This window comes from Erpetoichthys calabaricus, chromosome 1, assembly GCF_900747795.2.
Source record: "Erpetoichthys calabaricus chromosome 1, fErpCal1.3, whole genome shotgun sequence".
NCBI lineage: Eukaryota > Metazoa > Chordata > Cladistia > Polypteriformes > Polypteridae > Erpetoichthys > Erpetoichthys calabaricus.
In genome coordinates, this window is record NC_041394.2 from 437,395 (window position 1) to 460,490 (window position 23,096).

Sequence of the window (23,096 nt, forward strand, 5' to 3'; positions counted from 1 at the left end):
CTCCTAGGAAATTTGTAGAAAAGAAGACAGGTTTAGATTTCAAGAAGGCATGTAGGAAATGGAATAGACAGAGTGGTGGGCGTTGGCCGATAGAGGGGACAGGAGATGCAAGTGAAATACAGGAAACTAGGAAGATCGTGTGTAGGAATAAGCAGGGTTGTTATAATAGTGGACCGTATCGAATGGATATGTTCGATAGATGGAATTAGTAATAAAAGACAGAAATTTAGAAGCAGTACAGAAACAGAATGAATTATTGCGGGCAAATGAGGGAAAGGCTAAAAAGGAGAAAGAGGAATTACTAATTACATTACAGAAAGTTCAGACAGGCACGGAACCACAGGCAGATGGGAGGAAAAGGAAGAATAATCCAAATAAAGACCCCCTTTATCCTATTATTTGTTCCTCTCCTCAGTACCAACCTCAGGCACCTCCATTATCCCCTCCTCTATCCCCCATTCCGACTGCCCCCCCTGCACTACAACTGGCAGAAGTTTCCCCCGATGATCCCCCAGGCACAGATCACTATGACCCCTCTACCCATCGTGATGACCCACCCCGTACTAGACAAACCCCCGTCTCCCAACGCACACTCGAAGCCAAACCTCCACTCACAAACCAGCTCCAACTTTTTTCTCTCCAACCTCTTCTGATCCTTCACCTTTACTTACTTGCCCTTTAATAGAAGTTCCCAATCCCCATTATAACCCTGCCCATCCAGCCGGACCCCAAAATCCCACAACAGTTATGATAAATCGGAACTGGGACATCCAAGAAGTAAAGGATGTCGTGAATGTACTTCCAGATCCAAAGGAAGTAGGAGGACTAAAATTTGTTGAACAACTTGATCAGTTAGATAGCATGTATAAGCCTAACGCTGCTGAATGGACCCAGGTACTTTGTCGAAAGCTTGGGACCACATGGGCCACTGTTTACAAGGGTGTCTGCAATGACGTTCCATGGGTATGGAACCCAGCTTTAACTCGAGGACAGGGGATTGGTGGAGAAGGCGAATTTAACCCACAATGGGACGTTGAGACAAAATATTGCAGAAAAATATAAAAAAGGAACGGACTGGTCCCTTATTTCTGCTGCAAAACAAAAGAGAGACGAGACGGTTGATGAATGGGCACATAGGATTCAAGACCTTATGGCTAATCACTCGGGCTTGGAAAATGTTGATGACCACACCCGAGCTGCAGTTCCACCTTCTGTTTCCGGTTTGCGCCTTGATATACAAAACAAGGTCCGCACTTCCTGTATTGGGTGGGAAAGTGCCACGTTTGATGAAGTCAAACGACATGCTGAACATGCCGAAAAACAAACTAAGCAGAAGGAATCGGACTCTCATGCCAAATTATTGGCAGCACAGATGAACTATTATACCAGGAATACTCCTGACCGAGGCCGAGGATATGGCCTTATAGGAAGGGGACGAGGACGAGGAAGAGGACGAGGTGGTTTTGGAGCTCCTCCTGCTGACCACAATAAGAATCCTTTTATTCCCTCTCCCTTTAATCCCAATGTTAATTCCTACTCTTGCTACGCCTGTGGTGAAACTGGACATTTTCGTCGGGAGTGCCCTCACAGACAGCAACAGCCCCCGCCTCCCCCTATTCCACCTGTTTTTTCTGACACCCCTGACCAACAATACTGGCCATAGGAAAACGCAGGGACCTCCAGCCACTCTTTTCAACTACCTTTGCTCACCCATAATTCAGAGACTGATCCTTTACTGACATTGTTCGTTGATGGCACTGAGACTATTTTCTTAATCGACACTGGTGCCACTCGATCTACCCTCTCGCTGGCAAAGGTTCCTGCCTCGAACGAGACAGTTACTGTGCTTACTGCTTCTGGACAACCTCACCTTCTCCAAGTATCAAAACCTTTTCAAGTCCAGTCACGTCCTGGCGGACATACCTTACTGCATCGTTTTCTTTTAAATCAGCTCTGTCCAGTTAACCTTTTAGGAAGAGATCTCATGACAAAACTTTCTCTTTCTATTTCTATGACTGACAAAGGTTTTTTCTGTTCTACCCCCAAGTTGTTGTGTCAAATTTCCCCTTACCCCAAACCCTCTTTTGCAGCTTGGACTTTAGATATTTCCCCACACACCATTCTCCTCAAAGCCCTGCACTCTTTTTCCCCCTGTCTCTTTCCCAATTTACAGGCCTCTGACATTTTACACTGTACTGACCAATACTTCCCTATAGAAGTAGACACCCCCTGGCTAGAATCTTTCCTTACTTCTGGTATTCGCCCCGAAACCTTTCACATCTCCTGTGTTTTTATTTCATCCACAAAGGCAGCTGCTTCTGTTCATCTTACATGCTCACAACATATATTTTATCTTGGCGGCTCAGTGCCTCATATTTCCTTAGCTAAATCACGCACTGTTAAATGGGAGGAAATAGGACCATGGGTAGAACAATGCCTTAAAAGAACAGACTGGTTACAAGTTACTCCAGGTATTTTTGATACTCCTGACCGTTTAATAACTAAAGTGGTGCTTCAAACTGATTTTTTAGTACATCGCGCTTTGTGCCGTCCTTCCTCTTTTGCTTGTTCATTGCAAACCACTTTCCCTTCTTGGCTCTCTATGCTCCCTGATTCACTATGGTCCCAGGGAAAGAATGATTATGGAAGGATAGCCCATTGTGAGCCTCTGGTGATCCACCCGAAATCCTCCTTCCGCCCGCACCGTGCCCAATATCCTCTGTCTCCCGAAGCAGAGGCTGGCATCTCCGCCGTACATTCCGATCTCGTCAAACGCGGTGCTATTATTCCAATTGAATACTCTCCAGTCAATTCCCCCATTCTACCTGTAAAAAAAGGCTGACGGTTCATGGCGTTTCGTACAAGACTTGCGACAAGTAAATTCTGCTATCTTCCCTAGGGCCCCTATCGTCCCTAATCCTTCCACTATCCTCTCTACTATCCCTCCTTCCACTCGGGACTTCTCCGTTATTGACCTAGCTAATGCTTTCTTTTCTATCCCTGTACACCCTGATTCTCAATTTTGGTTTTCTTTTACTTTCCAAAACCGCCGTTGGACATGGACCGTCATGCCTCAGGGATACACTGAAGCCCCTTGTGTATATGGACAAGCTCTTGCCCAAAATTTAGAAGGCTTTTGGCCGGACAGAGGTAGTACATTGATACAGTATGTAGATGACATAATGCTATGTAGCGCTACGGAAGAAGATTGTGCAAAAGATACCCAGAAATTGTTGCTGTTTTTGGGGGACAATGGCCATAAAGTTTCTAAAGTTAAGCTGCAGCTAATCAAAACAACTGTAAAATATCTAGGTCATGACATTACGTGTGGAACAAGAGCTCTCTCTAGCGATCGCATTACAGCCATCCAAAATCTTCCTAGACCGGTCACAAAACAACAGGTTATGTCTGTTTTAGGTATTCTGGGCTACTGCAGACAGTGGGTTCTAAATTTTACGGAAAGAGCACAGCCGTTGCAACAATTGGCTAATACTCCTGGCACCCCCCTTTCTGGCCAGGTCCAATGGAATGAACAGGCTGAGAAGGCTCTCTGACTTAAAAACTGCTCTTCTATCTGCGCCCGCGCTTGGTTTGCCTGATCATTCTCGTCCATTCACTTTGTTCGTGGACGAAAAGCAGGGATTTATGAATGCAGTACTGACGCAACAACACGGAGATAAACAGAGACCGGTGGCTTATTTTTCTAAAAAACTGGATCCAGTGCCGCAGCACTTCCTCCGTGTCTTCGTGCTGTGGCTGCAACAACAGAAGCTGTATTAGCAAGCATGGATGTAGTTCTCATGAGCCCCCTAACAGTTAAAGTGCCTCACGCTGTACATTCTATCCTAGTACAAGCCAAAACTTCACATCTCACTACTGCTAGGGCAATACACTATCAGAATGTACTCTGTACTTTGTCAAATGTTACAATTGAAAGATGCTCCACTTTAAATCCAGCCACTCTTCTCCCAATTAACAACGAAGGAGAACCACATAATTGCCATGATGAAAATAGCAAAGGTTGTAAAACCTAGAGTAGATCTACAGGAAACACCTTTAGAAACTGGAGAAATGATTTTTGTGGATGGATGTTCCTTGCGATTGAAAAATGGAGCACCCTCAACCAGTTACGCAGTGGTCCAAGTGGACCGCCTGCTGGAAGCAAATCGAATTTCATCAAGCTTGAGTGCACAGGCAGCTGAACTCGTAGCACTCACTCGAGCATGTCAGCTGTCCGAAGGGAAGATCGTAACAATTTATACGGATTCCAGGTATGCTTTTGGAGTCTGCCATGATCATGGAGCACTATGGAAACTAAGGGGATTTAAGACCAGTACTGGCAAACCCATCCAACATCAGAAATTGATCGAATCCCTTTTAGAAGCTATAACCAAACCATCGAAGCTAGCGATTGTTAAATGTCAAGCTCACACAGGAAAACAGGATCCTGTTAGCAAAGGAAATGAATTAGCTGACCACTTTGCTAAAGAGGCTGCATATAACAACACACCAATTTCTTTATTCCAACAGAGAAATGACCAGGACACTGATAACCAAATTATTTCTTTACAGAGTGCAGCCACGGATATCGAAAGGAGAAAATGGTCCAAAGAAGGGTCCCTCTCTGATGGAGTCTGGACTCAAACACACTAACAAACCTTTTCTCCCAAAAGCCTCTTTCCCAGGAATGGCAAAAATTGCCCATGGCCTCGATCACGCAGGTAGAGATGCCATGGTTCGAGATGTTGAAAAACATTGGGAAGCTGTAGGTTTCTCTACATATGCAGAGCAATTTTGCAGACGCTGTGCAATATGTCAAAAGTTTAATGTGGGAAAAGGTACCCAGGTAAGTCCCGCCGTTACCCCTAATCCAATGGGTCCGTTGAACACCTCCAAATGGATTTCATTGAACTAACCCCGTCTAAAGGGTACCAATATTGCCTTGTGATTGTCGATGTGTTCTCCCGATGGGTAGAGGCTTTCCCTTCAAAACACAACGATGCTAAAGCACTAATTAAAGAGATTATTCCAAAATGGGGTATCCCTCAAAAGTTACAAACAGATAATGGCACTCATTTTGTGAACTCCGTTATAAATGAATTAACCACCTGGCTCCAAATTAATGTGCACCATTATTGTAAATACCATCCCCAAAGCGGAGGCATCGTAGAACGATGCAATGGCACTTTAAAAGCTAAACTCGCAAAAATTTGTGAACAAACTAATTTATCAGGGCCGGATGCACTACCCTTAGCTTTAAGGGGACGGACACACCGACAACTGGGACTATCGCCGTTTGAGATTCTGACCGGATGTCCCATGCCCATTGGCATGATTGTAGGAAATGTGAATTTGCATACTGTGGACAATGATCTTCTCTCTAGTCTTGCAGGTCTCCGAACCTCGTTGAAGGAAGTCCACCAGCAGGTTAATCAAGCCTGGAGGACCAGCCCACCTTCTAAGGATTTACCAATTCCCTTGGGCAGCTGGATCCTGGTTCGAGATACTCGGAGGAAACACTGGCATCAGCCTAGGTGGAGAGGACCATTCCAAATTCTTCTATCCACACCACATGCCGTGAAAGTTGAAGGACTGCCTGCCTGGATCCACGCATCGCATTGCAAGAAATGGCTCTCTTAAAAATACTTTTTCTGTTGACGGTTACCCGCACCCTCTCAGGCTACCCAAGGATGGGTGGTGATCTCTATCTAAGTACTTTACCGCCTCTATGGAAAGGGCATATATGCTACATGAGGAGCACATGTCTCGTATAGCTTCTTCCATTTTCTCCTCCCCATCACCTTTCCCCCCCCTTCCCCTTCATCAACCATTTCAATTTAATTCTACTGCCCACATCATTTTGTTCAAAAAGGGAGGAGTGTAAAAACATAAAATGATGTAATTGAACAAAATGTATGTGTGTAAGTACAGAAAATAGAACAGAATGATCAAACTTGTTTGTGTTTTGCGTACGTGACAAAAAGCATATATACTTTCTGGAAGTTTTCTTTCAATGATGTGTGTGACAAGAAAATATACCTTTAGGGTAAAGACTTTACCAATTGGAATAATACAAAATGAGTCAGGATGCTATTTTTATTGCTTACGTGGTCTACGATCAGGAGACTAGAAAAAGCTATAAAAGAACAAGGATATCTACGCTTGAGGCAGATGAAGTGCGGTGTCCTAGGACTGTATTTCTCTGTCATTTTACCCTTGCCTGGTATGTATCAATAAAAGGTTTTTACTAATTTTAATTTTCTTCTCTGTCTTCAGTCACAAAAAGTGTCCACACTAGACAGTGATTTGCAGGTACTTATGTCCTGCTCGGTCAGTGAGCTTTCATCCTGGAAGAGTGGTTTCGGGATGGTGGTAATGCCACTCTAGCCAGGTATTACCTTAGGCCCACCCCTTTTTGGTCTATAAATTGAGACCTCTGGCACATTCTCTCATAACAGTATTTTGCTGTCCACGAAAGAGCAACCATCTTTTGAATACAAAAACATGGCTTCTTCTAGTCCTGTTGCTGCTGCTTCTGCTGTGGAGTCAAGGTGAGTTCTCTTTAAGGATTTTAATCTCCTACTTTACTTTGTTGTTACCTTGCCATTTTTGCTTTGAATCTGTGGGTTTAATTGTTGTTTCTATTTCTCATGTTATCTTTTCAGAAAACCAGTTAGGATTCCACATGTTTGTCCTTATTGTCAGATGCCCCAGGCCACCCTTTCTGTCCACCTCAGAAGAGTGTGCCTTAAAAACAGTCCTAATCATGAAATAGATGAAGTTGTCAAGGCTGCTAAAGACACCACACAACACCTTCTCTGGCACGGAAGGATTGTTGAATTCAAAGATCTGCAGGCCAAGATTTCTAATGAAGGCGAGCTGCGTCAGATGATGGAGTTTCTAAAGAAATCGGGCCTTTACATCCATAACGTCCCACCAGCTTTTCGTTCCTCAAAGCCGATGGAGGTCGCATCTGCTCCAGCTTCTGCTGAACAGGTTCAGCCTTCAACATTGAGCATGGCTGCCCCTGCCCCAGCCTCTTGTCAGGAACCACAGCCTTCGACATCTGGTACGGCTGCCCATGCATCAGAACTGAGTCAACAGGAGGAAGATGATGTGGTGAATGACCCTTTATACCAAAAGTAAGTACATTTTAAACATGTACATTTTCACGATAAAAGACAAGCTGCCCATAGCGGCCAATAACTGCCCTTGGATATTTTAAATAATGCAGTTTCTTCTTTTCGTATCAACAGTACAGATGGACCAAAGTGGACCAGCGAAGTCCGAAAGAAGATGGTGAGGCTGGGGCTTTACCAGAAGCATAGTTCAGATCACCATCTCATCGTGGACTACGCGAACTATCTGAAGGGTGACCACCAAATGAAAAACTGTAAGCAAGAGGTAAGAGTAGTGCAGGCCTATTCTAAACCTTGCTGAGTGTACTTATCTATTACATTGTTAAGTATAATATAACTTTTTTCTCCCCTCTGTTTGCAGTGTGACAACGTCTGCAGATTCCTTTATTATATGGATCCAAACGAGCCAAGTGTAAATTTCACCCGAAACATTGAGAAGACCAGGGAATATTTTTTGAAGCTTAATCAGGCTGGGCTCACATTTCAGACCGTGATGAATTACATGAAGAGTGTGAAACGGTTCACATCATTCCTCCTCTGCCAGACCAATGTCACCCTACAGAACCCGGAGAAACATAACCAAATGAAAATGTACATAGACCTTTTCAGTGTCATGCAGAAGAATTTCTCCAAGCAGGTGTCAAAGGAAATAGCAGCAAAGAGGTATGCCATTTCTTAATCTATCACACATCCTCACTTTTCTGTTCATGAACTTAGATCATGCTCTGGTCATTTGAAGCTTAAAGATAACCATGTATCTGTATGTGTGTGTTTTTCTTTCACCCGTTTAGATACAGACAGATGAATGCTGATCTGCCGACACCGAGAGAATGTCATCTCATTTTCAAGGTGTCGAATAAAGACTTCCTGTCTGTCATCTCAAAACTATTACGTGATGAGCCAACGTCCCAGGAGGAGCACCTGCTGGTCCTGTATTATTTGGAAGCAGTCATCGTCCTGGGCCACCTTCAGAGACCTGGGGTAGTGAAGAACATGACAGTAAGATTTCCTCTATTTCATGTATTCCCAAGCTGACAATTTATAGTGTCTCATTCTTTGAGTGTAACTGTCATTCCTCTTTTTTTCATTCCAGGTATACGAATGGGTAAACCGAAAGGTGCAGCTCCTTAAAGTCGGGGATGAAGACAAAAGATTTGCCATCATTGGGGTAAAGGAGCACAAAACATCCACCCAACAGTTGGCAACTCTGGCACTAAATCAAGAGGAGGAGCAGGTATGTAAACTAAGTGTGATCTGATGTGGACTGCAATGTACACAGCAGGGAACTCTCTTGAGGTTGACTGTACAACTTGCTCATTGTGACTTTTCTTTTATCTTTGCAGTGGTTCGATTTGTATTTTGTAAAAATACGCCCTCTTTACGTGAAGGAACAGCATCTCCTGGCCGATCACGACCCTGCAAACGATAGGTTTTTTCTTTCAACGACTGGCAATCCTATTTATAATCCTTCTAATGATGTGAATCGTTTGCACCAAAAGTAAGTCATCATAAAAGGCACCTTTTTAAAAAAATAATGCAACTTTTGTTTAAATGAAAATATGGTAATATGTTTTTTTTCCCCATTTGCTTACAGGTACAAGATCAAGGAGATCACCGCCGGTGTGGCAAGGAGGGTCTTGGAAACAGCCGCCATGAAATCGTGTAATGATATTGAGAAAAGCACCGTGGCTGACTACCTGGCCCACAGTAATGCCACGGCGGAGAAACATTACCGTCTTGCCCGGCCAGACACCATCGCCAGAGGAAAACTTCTTATCCAGAACCTGATGAGTGAGAGTAGCTCAGAGTGAGTTGAATTGACAATTGTCCTCCTTTTAAAACATACTTCCATATGATTCATTGAGTTTCTTTTGAATCTGTGTCTTAAATTGTTTCTTTGTTTTTCTTTACAGATGTGAGAGTTCTTCAGCCAGGAAAAGAGGGTTCGCTGCAGTCTTCTTCAATGAAAGGCTGACTGAGCAACAGTCATATCAAAATCTTGTCATGCAATTCCCAGTGACACTGGATGGTGTTGTCCCTAAGAAGAAGCAGAGGAAGGACCTCACTGGGTTGCATGACAGGATGTGTTATGACTGTTGGAGAGCTGAGCAGGAAGCCCTCCGGTGCCAGCACATTCTTTGTAAGTTTTCTTCTATTGTTTCTGTCCTTAACAAACTAGAGTATTGGTCATTTACACTATTTCATGAATTGTGTGAGTCAAAGTAACAGTTCTCTCTCTCCTGTTTTTCAGCATCTTTCTGCAGAAGACAGCCGGCCCTTCATCGCATTGAGAAGAGGATAGGTCAGCAAGGGTGGACAACCAACATCCCTTCTGCGACGAAGATCTATGAAATGTGGAAGCCGGTAGGATCCATGGAGGACATACCACGGGATAAATATATTCAGCGGTATGTCTCCAACCAGAAATGGAAAGGACTGGTTATCTGCGACAACATCCCAGGAAAAGGACGAGGAGTTTATACCAGCAGAAGGTTCCAGAAGGGGGAGGTAGTCTGTGATTACCATGGACAGAACATCAGCCGCAAGGAGGGTGAATTAAAGATGAAGAATGTGGAGGCTGGTGACATGGGCTACCTCTACTTTTGTAAGAACACAAGACAGGAGGCCTTCTGCATCGACGCCCAGGTTTTTCCTTGTCCATGTCACCCAGATATGGAAACATTTGGGCGTCTAATTAACCACTCAGGTAAACGAGCCAACCTACAGCCCCAGTGTTTCAACATTGACACTGGAGACGGGCCGATGGATGTTGTGCTGTTCATAGCCAAAAATGACATTGACACCAACAAGGAACTTCTGTTTGATTATGGGGTGAGGAGGAAATCCTTCAAAGGTGAAGGAAGGGACTTGGACTGGCTTTGAAACTCAGATAACATATTGAAAGAATTTTATAACAAATGTTCCCACAGAATCTATTGGAGATGTTCAATACAACAAAAACAGGAACCTGCCAAATACAACAAAAAATATGAGTATAAACGTATACAAAACAACTATAAAAGACAGACAGATCCCAGGTAGCTGAGGAAATACTAAATGGGAGCCAAAAAGAGAAGATGCTCCATTCCTCAACCATCCCTCGTTAAACCCTTCAAAGAGATTTGGGTAAAAATCTTTGGATAACTTAAAATTAATAAAGACAATGGCTTTGTAAATTTTGTTTTCTACAACCTGTTCTCGCCAGATGAAGCATTTAACGATATTAATAGCACTAAATCAGACACGGCAGCAGGTCCAGACAAATTGTTAAGAAAACACATCTTAGCTGTTAGCGAATATAAATACAAATTATCCGTTCTCTTCAATTTATGGCTTCTTGCAGGATTCATTCCAAAGAAATTTAAAGAAGCCAGAATAATTCTTCTCCCCAAATCCGATGACTTAGAGAAATGTTCGAGTATCAATTTTTGGAAACCCATCTTCACAGGACCAATCATAACTAGGATTTATTCTTCACTGCTCCATTCGAGACTTAAAGATGGATTCATTCTGAACCCTAGTCAAAAAGGGTTCATGGAAACATCAGGGTGCTCAGAGAATAGAAACATTTTATAGAGTATCTTCTCGTCTCACAAGTCCAATATGAAGCCCTTAGGGGTAGTTTTCATGGACTTTAGAAAAGCTTGAGACGCCATTTCACATGAACACTTAAAGTACTACGTCTGATGGACTTTGATAGTCACATACACTTCACCTCATTAGAGAGTTATATACTGAAGCCTCTATTTCATTTGAATGCATGGAGGGCAACTCAGAGAATATTATTATTAAAAGGGGAGCCAAGCAAGGAGACTCCCTATCCCCATGGCTGTCTAATAAGCCATCAGCCCATTAATAGAAGCACTAGAAAGTGAGGGGCATGGTACCTCACGAGATTCACACAAAATAACATGGCTTACATTTGCAGACGACTTCTAAGCAACTCATGGACAGGCATGTCCAAAAACTTTAAAATCCTCAAGAACTTTTGTAAATCAGGTCTAAAACTGCAACCAACAAAATGTAAAGGCTTCTCTTACACCTGGAAGAAAAGAAAAATGGTTACAAAGAAAACTAATCTATGGCAAATAGAAGGAGCCGAAATCCAGAGAATATCTTCAAAAATCCAGTCAAATACCTTGGTATTCTATTTGAGCCAAGAAAAGGAATCATCATCGAAGATATAGAAAGCCAACTCATGCAGTGGATTACAAAAATTGCAAAAGCTCCTCTTAAACCCTATCAAAAACTTATTAAACCAATGTACAATTCCAAAACGAATATATGTACTAACAAATTCCACTTTGAAAATAGATCTTTTCAGAAGGCTGCACAGATGTATAAGAAATGCTGCAAAATCTTGGTTTCACCTCCCTCAATGTGTCACAAATGGGACACTATACTGAAGCACTAAGGATGGGGGACTCAGCATCATTAACTACGAAGCAGTGATCCTGAACACTATCATTCGAATGCTTAGTAAATTTATCCTTTTGGAAGATCCGGTCTTAGTGGAATCCACTTGTCTTTTAAACACACAAAGACTAATCGGAGATATTTGGAAAAGTTAGGTGGGAACGCAAAAAATCTTAATATTGAAACATTAACCAGCATTTCCCAAGAGAGAATCCTTCCCAGACATCCCTCTGTCTCTCTCTGACTGGCGCATGGAAATATTCAATAAATGGACCAAGCTCCCAGTTCAAGGAAAGGGAATTGAACTGTTTAGAAATTATAAAATAAGCAATACCTGTCTAGAAAACCATAAATTCTTAAAACAATATATAGCAGCACTACAGATTTGAAACAACACCTTCCCAACAAAAGAATCACTCGCGAGAGGCAGAGAAGGAGATATGAGCTGTAGGGGCTGTAGGAGAGACATTGAATTAATATCAAACATTCTTGTCCAAAAACAGACCTGCAAGGCATCACAAGATATGCAAATTATTTAGAGAGGAAAGTGAAGACTGCAATTGGATAACGTTCTGGGAATCATCCTTTAAGACTGATGAGGTCGCCAGTCTAAGACCAGACCCAATTTTTTTGGAAAAAAAATAAAAGCAATTTTTTGACATTACGGTGAGATTCGAGACAAATGAAAAAGATAAATATAAGCTGATCATCCCAGAAGTTGCAAAGTGCCTGCAATGCAAAGAAGTACAAACTTTAGGAGTAGCAGTGGGAGCAAGAGGCAAATGGTACGAGTGGAACAATGATGTCCTTACTCTCATAGGCCTCTCATCTTCATGCATCAAATCATTTGCCAAACTGGTCAGCAGAAGCCTGTTATACTCATTGGACATTCTACAAATTAACAGCATTCTACAAATAAATTATTCCTCTTATAGTTCCTTTTCTCAACACAATTCAATCATTATCTGTTTCACTATCCAAATAAGCTGTTATATATGTTTATTATTAATAATTTATTTGATATTGCATTAGTTTAATATAGTATTTAATATGGTTCTTGGATTAAATAATTTATTCTTTGTTCATCTAGCCTTGTCTCTTAACTTTTGATTATATCAAATTTTCTTAGAATTTATTAATGGTATTCGAGTTATTAGATTAACTCTATTTCTGTGGAACATTCCTTGTTAATTATGTTTCTTTTTATTGAACTTTTGCTTATGTATAATCTTTTATTTAATGTAAATTGAATTAATTAGTTTATTTACAAATCTGTGGAACAATATTCATTGTTAAATTTGTCTATTAAAATTCTATTACCTGTTTACACTAATACTGGCAGTTTTAATGAAAGCCTTCCTGGCTACGGTCCAATTATGAAACCCTCATGAAGATCACTGAATATCATGAGACTTGACGCCCACATGTCTCAGCTTTTCAGAGATATGTACTCTGGAGAAACATGAGGAATGTACAAACGATATTACACTTTTATAATTACACTCTCCTGAGTACATTGATCACTCACAAAATTTTAATAAAAGTGTAAAAATGCAAAAAATGCATAATAAAAGCTGCAGTAGGAACTCTTGAGGTCATTGATCACTGATTCATTGCAGAGGAACCTTCAGACACATTTACAAGACAAAAAACGTTGACTGAGAGGTGGAAGGGATTTAAGGTGGGATGGATTTTTGAGTTTTTTTGTAGACTGTGGTAATTTAAGTGTTAAACAGTAGAATATAAAGACTTGTAGTACTCTCTAAATATGCAAGTTATATTTTTATGGTCAATTTTATCTGTCTGCATTACTAATTGCTATTATTAAATTACAAAATTCCTGCTATGGATTTGTTGGGCTAAGATTTTATTCTCCTTCTCTCCATGTTCATATTAATGATGTTGTAATTTAAAGATAAGCTGTTCCATTTCTTTAGAAGTCAAAATGTTGAATTCTGATTTAAAACCTGTCTTTCCCTATAGAGTGCCTCATTTGCAGAGCTGGAGTATTCTAGATCTATTCTGGTAATTTCACATATTACCTCAAATTGGAAACCAAGAAGCCATCTATTTTTGTTAAGAAACTTATGAAATAATCTGTTCTCTTAAGAATACCTTCAGAGTTGCCCAGAGTATAACTGCTGAGATGCATTTGTATGAAAAAAATAATCAATTTGCTTGGATATGAATTCTGTACAGTTCTCATCAGGTAATGACGGGTTTAAGACGCCAGCTATGAGATAAGTGTGTAGGACTCAGTAATTTATGGTCTATGATCAGAGGGGATGGTCAGAGATAACAATAGCGTCATACTTCCAAGATTTGATAGTGGGCAAGTAATGATTGTCAATGAGGAAATCATTCTTGAGTAACAAAGAAGTACAGGTGAGAAGAAGCAGTAATTTAGTGAGTGTTCACATTAGTGATAGATGCAAATCCATTTTGGAAGAGAGCTCTAACATCCATGTTAATTGCATAAATATTAATCAAAATCATTTTAGTGTTAAATTTCCTGTCACCATCATATATCACCTTTCAGAATTAGATATTAGATCAGACACTACAAATGGAATTGTTCTGTGTATTAAGATTCCCAGAACCCTGGTTTTCTATAGCTGGATTGAAAAATTTGGCTAGAGCTCTCTTTGAAATTAGAAATGGTTGCTTAATAAGTGAGTCACCTCTTGGCATTTAGACTTCACTGTAAAAGTACTCTCTCTTTAATTCATGATTGAGGTCTTTGGTCATGTAAGTTTTTCTTCTTGACTTGTGTTCACATTTTGTAGTCTTAGGCAGTAGATTGTTACATTTAATAGCTTTGCCATAGATTTCATATTATTGCCAGTAGTATTAGCGTGTTGTACCGTGTTAGCCATTATGAATGTAGGAAGAAGTCAAGCAAAATGACATTTCATTGGCTAACTAAAAAGATTACAATGTACAAGGTGTTGAGGTCCCTTTACATCTTGTTTGAAGAAGGGGCCTAAGTTGACTAGAAAAGCTTGAATATTGTAATCTTTTTAGTTAGCCAATTAAAGGTGTCATTTTGTTTGACATCTCACTACATATTATTGCCAAGTGAGTTACCTTTCTTTAGGGCAGTGGGATGGTATAAGAAAAAGTTTAGTAGAAACGTGGATGATATTTTAATTTAGGATATAAAATAACAGCTGTTGATTAATCATGGGACAAAGAGAAGGAAATACAAAAAATATCATTAAGAGATTTAACACAAATATTTTTATTTGGATGAACAATAGGTACATAAGGAAAGGGAAAAGAGTCAAGGGATTAGTAGAGGAGATAGGGGGGTCTTGCAGGATGGCAATGGTGATAGTTCAGTAGATAGGACTCTAATGCAGAACTTTAAACAGAAAAAAATAAAATATATGAGTTGATTTTTCTTGGAATATTCAGTTAGGAAGAGCATGCTTATAAAAACACACCTGAGAAAACAAACCACTTATATGTATTTACTGGATTGTGTTTTGTTATCACATTATAATGGAATATATATTTTGTATAATTTGTAGTTTTGGTTTAAATTGTATTACTTTAGCACTTATTTGACAAGGACACTTATTTCCTATTCTGACCATGTTCCCTGTTACTCCAAATTAAAAACAAAAAGGAGGAACATGTGCTTTTATGAATAAAGAAAAAGATCCCATGTGGTGGAGATCACTTTAAGAACTTCATTGGCACTTAAGGAGCTCGTTACACAGACACCTGAAGGGAGAAAGATCTCTTTATAAAGCCCTTGGGAAGAGAAGCAGCCATTTTCAAAGGAATGGGTTTGGAGAAAAGAAGTAGGGGCTTTCCTGCTTTACTTTTATATTTTATTTTGGTTTATTTTATTTTTTCTTTTGATAAATTTATAAGAGAAAAGAAACAGAGCAACCAAAGAAATTGTTAAAATAAAAGTAATAAAAAGATTTACTTCTAAGACATTGATGTTCTATATAAAAACCATATATAAAAAATTCCTACCCGAAGAGCATAGTTGTATGGTTCAGGTTGAGTAATTCTTCCTTCTAGTTCCTGAGAGACAATTACACATGGATGTAATGTCTCAAACACCCTCTTACCTCAGCCCAGGAGGTTTAGGTTGTAAAAATTGGGTAAAAAAGGGTTTTGGTTGGACTTGTCCCTAGAACACTTAATAGATCTAGGCTAGCTCGTTAATCTTGTATGAGCACCAGCCGTATATGATCAACATCTAACACTTCGTACATGCCCAATCCTGTTAATATTGTTACAGTATAATTAATCTATTTGTACTCTTTTCTATTTAGAATGGAATCTAATACCTCGATCATGGACACCATGAACATCCTGACGGTCAACATCCCACAGGACACTTACTATTGTCTTGTTTGTGGAGATATGATAGCCTCACTACAAAGGCTCATTAAACATTATAAAATCAAGCACCATGAAGCTAAGGTCATCTTCAAATGTTTAAATTGCTCAAAAACGAGCTACAATCACCACTCTATTTCTTGTCATCAAGCCAAATGCAAAAACATCAAAAGACATATGAAAACAAAACGCCTCACTTGTCCAACTTCTGGTGACCAATTCAGTAATAATAGACACCGTCACTTCGAGAGTGATACAGCTATCACAGAAGATGTTGAACAAGGTGTCATAGAATCAAGCTTAGAAGAGGATGAACTTGCTTTACTCATCTCGTCACTGGAGTCGGAAGAAATCAACTTTATCTTTATTATGCTCCGACATACACTAATAATTGATAACGGCATGGAACTCAACTTAGCCGAATTATGGAGGGAAAATTTTGTGAATCCCACAGACAAAGATCTGGTTGGAGGACACCACCAATCTCCTTCTTAAAGAGCTTCTGGATAAGAGCAAAGACAAAAAAAATCAGTGACTCCTAAACATAGTATGCCCTCCAAAAAAACAGCTGCCAAAAAGAATCCTTAAGAAATATCATTACAAAAGGGCACAGACATTATTTAAGAAGGATATGGTGCACCTAGCATCAGAGATCCTGGATGGCATTACCAGGAAGAAATGCGAAATCTCTTGATAAAATTTACGAACATTTTAAAGGAGTTTGGGGATCACGCAGTGAAACCACTTCAAATTCTATTTATATTCCAGCTCACTATGTTGACAACACAGTGTTCATAGCACCCATATCAGTATCAGAAGTACAAGCCGCTGTTAAACATATCAAAACAGATTCCCGGCGGGTCCCGACGGAGCACCAAATCGGATATCATTTCCTTAGCCAATGGGAACATTTCTTTAGCCAAGACATACAACTTATGGCTTCTGGCAGGAGCTATTCCCGGGGCCTTCAAAAAAGCCAGAACTGCACTTCTACCAAAGTCCATTGATGTTCGAAAACTCTCGAACATTAACAATTGGAGACCCATCACTATTGGGTCCCTCATTACAAGAATATTTTCTAAAATTCTTCACACAAGACTGAAAAGTGGTATTTTACTTAACCCTAGACAGAGAGGGTTCATGGAAATGGCAGGATGCTCTGAAAACATCCAAACACTTCAGGCAATAATAATGGCCCACAAAGCATATCAGAAATCATTGGGAATGGTATTTATCGATTTTGAGAAAGCTTTTGATACCGTATCCCACGCATATTTATTTAGAATATTGAGAATTATGCAACTTGACACCCATATATCCCAAATTTTCAGGGACATGTATTCTGGTGCCTCCACATGCGTAGAGAACTCTGAAGGCAATACCAATAACATAACCTTAATGAGGGGAGTCAAATAGGGAGATGCTCTTTCCCCTCTATTTTTTAATATTGCCATCGATCCACAAACTGGAGATGGATGGCAGTGGTACCAATTTTGGACAGAGCCACCATTACGGCAATGGCCTTTGCTGACGATCTGGTCATACTAACACCTGGGGTGGTATGAAGAAAAATCTCAACATTCTCAAAGAATTTTGCAGAGGATCTGGTCTTAAACTACAACCTGCAAAATGTAAAGGTTTCTTCTTTACATGGAAGAACCGTAAAATGGTGGTAAAGAAGACTAACTTGTGGAAACTGGACAGGGTTGAGATGAAGAGGATCTCCTCCAAACTCCCAATGAAATGCCTAGGCATAAATGTAGAACCAAGGAAGGGTGTTTACATGGATGATCCCCAATGAAGAACTGGAAAAGTGGAGCAACCTCATCGGCAAAGCTGCATTGAAGCCTATCCAAAAGGTTAACATTTTTAACCAATATGCCATTCCACGCCTCCTATACTCCCTACTTAATACTAACTTTTGTCTCATGACAATCAAAAAATTGGACGGGCATATACTTAAAGTAATCAAAATGTGGTTGCACTTACCACAATGTACCAGCAATGGAGTAATTTACTCTAAAAGAGTAAATGGAGGGTTGAGCGTCCTCAAGCTTGAGGCCATCGTGCTCAAGTCTTCCTTCAAGACTTTAGGAAGAATTTCTCTAGCTGAAGACCCTAACCTTCAAGAAACTTGTAATTAAAATAAAATCGGTGGGCAACTGAATAAGTTATAGAAACTGATGGACGGTACTCCCAATAACTTCCCAGATAAAGTCATATTTAACATATGCAATAATCAGCTACCTAATGATGTCCCAGCCAAGCTCTGTGACTGGCGACAAACAGAATTTCAGAGGTGGAAGAAACTCCCCATTCAAGGTCGAGGCATAGACCTCTTTGAGGACGACAAAGTGAGCAACTGTTGGTTGTACACACAACTGGATGAGCCAAGGACAATTTATTGCCGCCATCCAAGTTAGAGCAAAGGTTTTTCCAACAAGGGAAACCACTTCTAGAGGCAGATAGGAGCCATCAAATTATAGGAAGTGCTTAAGCGCAACGGAGTCCTTGTCTCATATTCTGGGCCAATGATTGGCAATCCTTTCTTTCTGCATAACTGGACATCACAAACTCTGTAAACTTCTAATGAAGGAATGTGAGGCACACAAATGGACGGTCCACAAAGAACAATCCATTAAATTGAACAGTGGGAGGTCGCTTCGACCCGACTTGATTCTGATAGAGGACAAAGACGCCATTGTCATCGACCTCACTGTCAGATTTGAATTTAACTTACAAGCTCAAAGAGCTAAACTCTCTAAAGAGAATAAATATCAATGTATCTCCCCTCTAGTAAGAGAAATTTGGAGCATATAATGTTCAGACTTTTGGATTAGTTATTGGAGCGAGAGGAAAGTGGTACGGCTTTAATAACAAACCACTTAAGCTAATTGGCCTCTCTACATCCAGAACTCTATCCTTCTCCAAGCTGATGAGCAGGAGAAGCCTACTTTATTCATTGGACATGCTTACTGCCTTCTCCAGATAAGCATGGAGAATCGATGGATCTGGTTAATTCGGTCTAATTGGTAATCTATTTTTGTAAATTATTTGTTCGTTCTAAATTCTTTTTTGGTTAATTTAATTGGCATGCTTATACCATACATGACCAGTAAAGACCAATTAACCATAAGTTGATAGACAATTAACCACTCTCTAAACACAATCCAAGTGAAGACTATCACTCTTTTTCATCAAAATTTGCTTACATCTGTCCTTTAATAAGGTCAAAATTACAACAGGCTTACTCCATCTTTCCACCCCCTATGATCCTAACCATATCATACAGAGGATTGGGACAGGAATAGTACCATTACAATGTATCCTGAATACAGGTCTTCTTGACCACTGAAATGAAAATGTCTCTTGTTCGTCATATTATTGAAAGCCTCCCTAGCTGCGATCTGCCGAGTGCCTCCCTGGCTGCGTAACCATAAATGCCTCCCTCCATTTGCGTCGCCGAAGCAGACAAGTAGGTGCCCGGGTTTTCTCCCCGTCGGCCAACAGGGGGAGAAAAGGCAACTGGGTGACCGTGTCCCAGCCGTGCCTGGTGATGAGAGGTGCGGGCGGGCGCCCGGGATGGTAGCGCCTACCCACTCGGGCTCTCTCCAAGGCCACGCATGTCTGGGCCGCGCCCCGGGGAGGACTGCCGCCACGCCACCCACCTCCCAGAGCGAGGGACAGGGCGGACGGCGGTCGGGCGCGGAGGGCGGAACGGGGGGGGGCGGAAGGACGCCCAGGGAGGATGCCCCTTTCGCCCCGCCTCTCCGGAGAGAGGGCCCGAGAGGTTTCGGGTCCAACGACGGGTCGGCACAAACCGGTAATGATCCTTCCGCAGGTTTTGCTACGGAAACCTTGTTACGACTTTTACTTCCTCTAGATAGTCAAGTTCAATCATCTTCTCGGTGCTCCGCCAGAGGACACGAGTGACCGCAGCAGGGCCGATCCGAGGACCTCACTAAACCATCCAAATCGGTAGTAGCAACAGGCAGTGTGTACAAAGGGCAGGGACTTAGTGTGAGCTTATGACCCGCACTTACAGGAAAGCCTGGGAAACATTGAAGATGATGACCCAACTTGGCAGAGGTACGTGACCAGACTCAACCCCATTAATTTCTGTCTGTTAAAGTTACAAACTTCTGTCAATGAGTTTATAATTGAATTCTTTTTTTAGACCTCAGCAGGCCTTCACTACCACCATGAGGGTCCAAATGGACAAACACAGCCTCTACCATAAGTTTCCTGAACAGACTTGTCTGGTTTCGGGCTTTAAGGACCATCTAACCAATATGCTTCATGTCCCCAACTGCCAACAGGAGGCAAGGATTTACATTCAATAAATTGGTGTTTCTTTAATATGATCGTAATGTTCACATGTTTAACTGATTGATTCCTTTTTTCTTAAGCTGGACAATGTCGAAAGATGGTTTAAGTATATCCAGCCAGACAACAAAGAAACCAACCTTGGACTTTTTATTTGAGTCGGAAAAGGAGTTCCTAAAGAAGTTGAAAGAGGCTCAGATGGCTCCATCAACACGCCTTAATTATATAAAGGGCATGATTCGGTTTGTGAAGCACCTGCAAGTTTGTCTGGAGTATGTAAAGGAAGAAAAAGAACTGCCCAAAAAAATGCCTGGACTATTTAAATTTCTTAAACCTGGCAATAAAGCCTGTTGCATGGGAACTAAGTAAGGCAGAATTTGGAAAAAATACTCCAGATTAACAAAAGGATCACGCAGCATCAAAGATTGCTAGAAGATCTTGAAAGTTGCGAAGCCAAGGTTCCTGCAGATCTAATGGCAATCTTAAGTGGCAGGGACATCGGAAAACAGGACATGACCGTATTTAAATATTACTTAGAGGTCAACATCATGCTTAGACACTTTCAACGTTCAGGAGTGGTCAAGGGCATGAGAGTCACTGAGTGGTTGGACACACAAGATGCCCCAACGTCTCAAAGTGATCGCTATTAAGGATCACAAAACCGCAGCTACACAGGTGGCCACAATTGCCATTTCCATGGAGGAAGAAGCTGTAAGTATAACGGCATAAATTGCTATCCCGAATGTCAGTTTGTCATGTGCACAATTAATCATTTCTCTTTTAGTGGATGGAAATATACTTCAAATGTATTTATCAGGTGTGGCTAAACCAGGATGTCGAAGATGATGACCGGTTCTTCTTGTCAGTCAAAGGAGGACCTATCAATAGCGGCACCAGCGATGTGCAGCGGCTGCATGACATGTACGTGATTTTGTTATTGAATTAAAAATAAAACCATTTTTTCCTCTCCCCTTGTAAAACTTTTTTTGTAATAAATGTCCATACACTATGCTTTTCAGGTTTAAAGTTTCCAATGTTACCAGCAACGAGGTCAGGAAAGCAGTTGAGACCTTTGCTGGAGCTCACTTCACAAGTGAGCAAAAACAGAACTTGGCCAACTACCTTGCCCACACAACAGAGGTAGCAGAGAGCTACTATCGCAGCCGGGACCATGCAGTAGTGGCCGACGCCATCGACATGGTCCACGCTCATTTAGGATCCTCCAGTTCTGGTGAGGAAGTTGCAGAAACCCCCAGTACAAGCAGGACTGTTGCTATCCAAGCAGTAAAAGAGAGAAGTTGATTTTTCTACGTTCACCTCGATGTTCCCAGTGTCCACTGAAGGCCAGCCACCTACTAAGAAGATGACGAAGGAGGCTGGTTTTGGGCAGGATCGATCTTATGATCGGTGGAGAGCCTGCCAGTACATGGAATGAGAAATACATTTTATGTGAGTATTGCACTCTGATTGGATTGATCTTTGGACTTTGTTATCCATGAATTGTTGTGTGTAGAAAAAAGTAAGACAATTAAAACCGAGTCTGTTTCTGTCTCTTTTTTCCAGCCATGTTCTGTCGCACCAAACCGACCCTGGAAAGTTTGCAACGGAAAATTGAGGCAGGGATGGGAGTCCAATTGTCCAAAGGCAGGGGAGATCCTCAGCCTTTGGAGACCGGCCTCCAAAAATGAAGTGGAAGACGACCGCAAAATTTCCAGGGCGGTGCAACATGCAAAGGTAGAGGGGGCTGCATATAAAAAACCTTGGCAGCGAGAAAGGATTTGACAAGACTTTTTTTTTTTTTTTTTTTTTTAATTTTGAAATAAAATAAAATCAGTGTGCTTTTAGTGCTTTAACACGGCTGCTTTATGTCATGTTTTGTTGCAGGAGTGGTTGCAACCCGAAAATTCTATAAAGGAAACAGTTTGTGACTACCATGGGTGGGTAGTCACAACAGATGAAGGACTAAGGCTAGTGCAGAGCCAAGTAGACAAGATGGGCTGTGTCTTCTTTTTTTAAAACGGGGGACACGTTTATGGTAATTGATGCCCAGACATATCCATGTCAGTGTCATCCTGCGGTTGACACCTTAGGAGGCCGATTGAACTGGTTCTCGAAAGAGTTTCAATCTCAAGCCAGTATTATGGAAGATTTCGGTGCATGGAGTGTTAATGGACACCATCCTTTTATGGGCCACGAAGGACATGGATGTAGATAAAAAAAACTGAAATTTGACTAGGGGGTGAACCACAAGTCATTTCAGGGTGAAGGCTACAACCTGACCTGGCTTGACGATTAGCCTCCGGTAACAGTCTGTTTTGTTAAATTCTGTGTATTACACATTCCTATGTATTAGCTAGTTTAGCACATCATAACATCTGTTTGTTACATGCTTACATCCTCCTAGCCCTGTATTAAGTTTCAAACGGCAATTACAACAAACTATAGTACAAAAACGGCACTAGTTTGAATTTAATAGACTATTTGGATTTAGAATTATCGATTTCTTCAGGGAACTTCAATCTGTACTAATCTCGCTATTCTTTTTTTCTGTTTTAAGGATCTGCACCACCAGACCAAGACACCATGAAGGCCTTTATGGCACTGGATGAAGGCGATGACAATTGATTGGATTCATCCAGGAATATACAGGTCAGGTAGAATACCCAGGTGGGGCCGAGCTGTCTTTTGGAACCCCTACATTTTTTTTTTTTTTTTTCAGCCTGACTGAATTTTTTTGGTATTGTTTTGTTTTCTGTCCTCCCAGTCATCAGACATAACCTTCTATTCTGTTTTTTCTTTCAGTAGATGTGCACCCCCACCACCAAACCAAGACACCATGAAGGACCTTCAGAC

The 23,096-nt window shown here is 41.1% G+C and overlaps 1 protein-coding gene across 2 annotated transcripts in view; it reads left to right on the forward strand.

Annotated features, from left to right (window-relative positions):
* LOC127530027 (uncharacterized) overlaps window positions 1-7,971 on the forward strand; it is a 105,536-nt gene extending 97,565 nt beyond the window's left edge. Inside the window, exons 2-3 of one of the 2 annotated variants that reach the window (XM_051935600.1) lie at window positions 7,257-7,404; window positions 7,501-7,971. In XM_051935600.1, the coding sequence (XP_051791560.1) occupies window positions 7,257-7,404; window positions 7,501-7,818 (466 nt within the window). In that variant the 3' untranslated portion in view covers window positions 7,819-7,971. The remainder of the gene's footprint in view (window positions 1-7,256; window positions 7,405-7,500) is intronic. The other variant, XM_051935597.1, reaches the window with a different exon arrangement.
* Window positions 7,972-23,096: the final 15,125 nt, after the last annotated feature.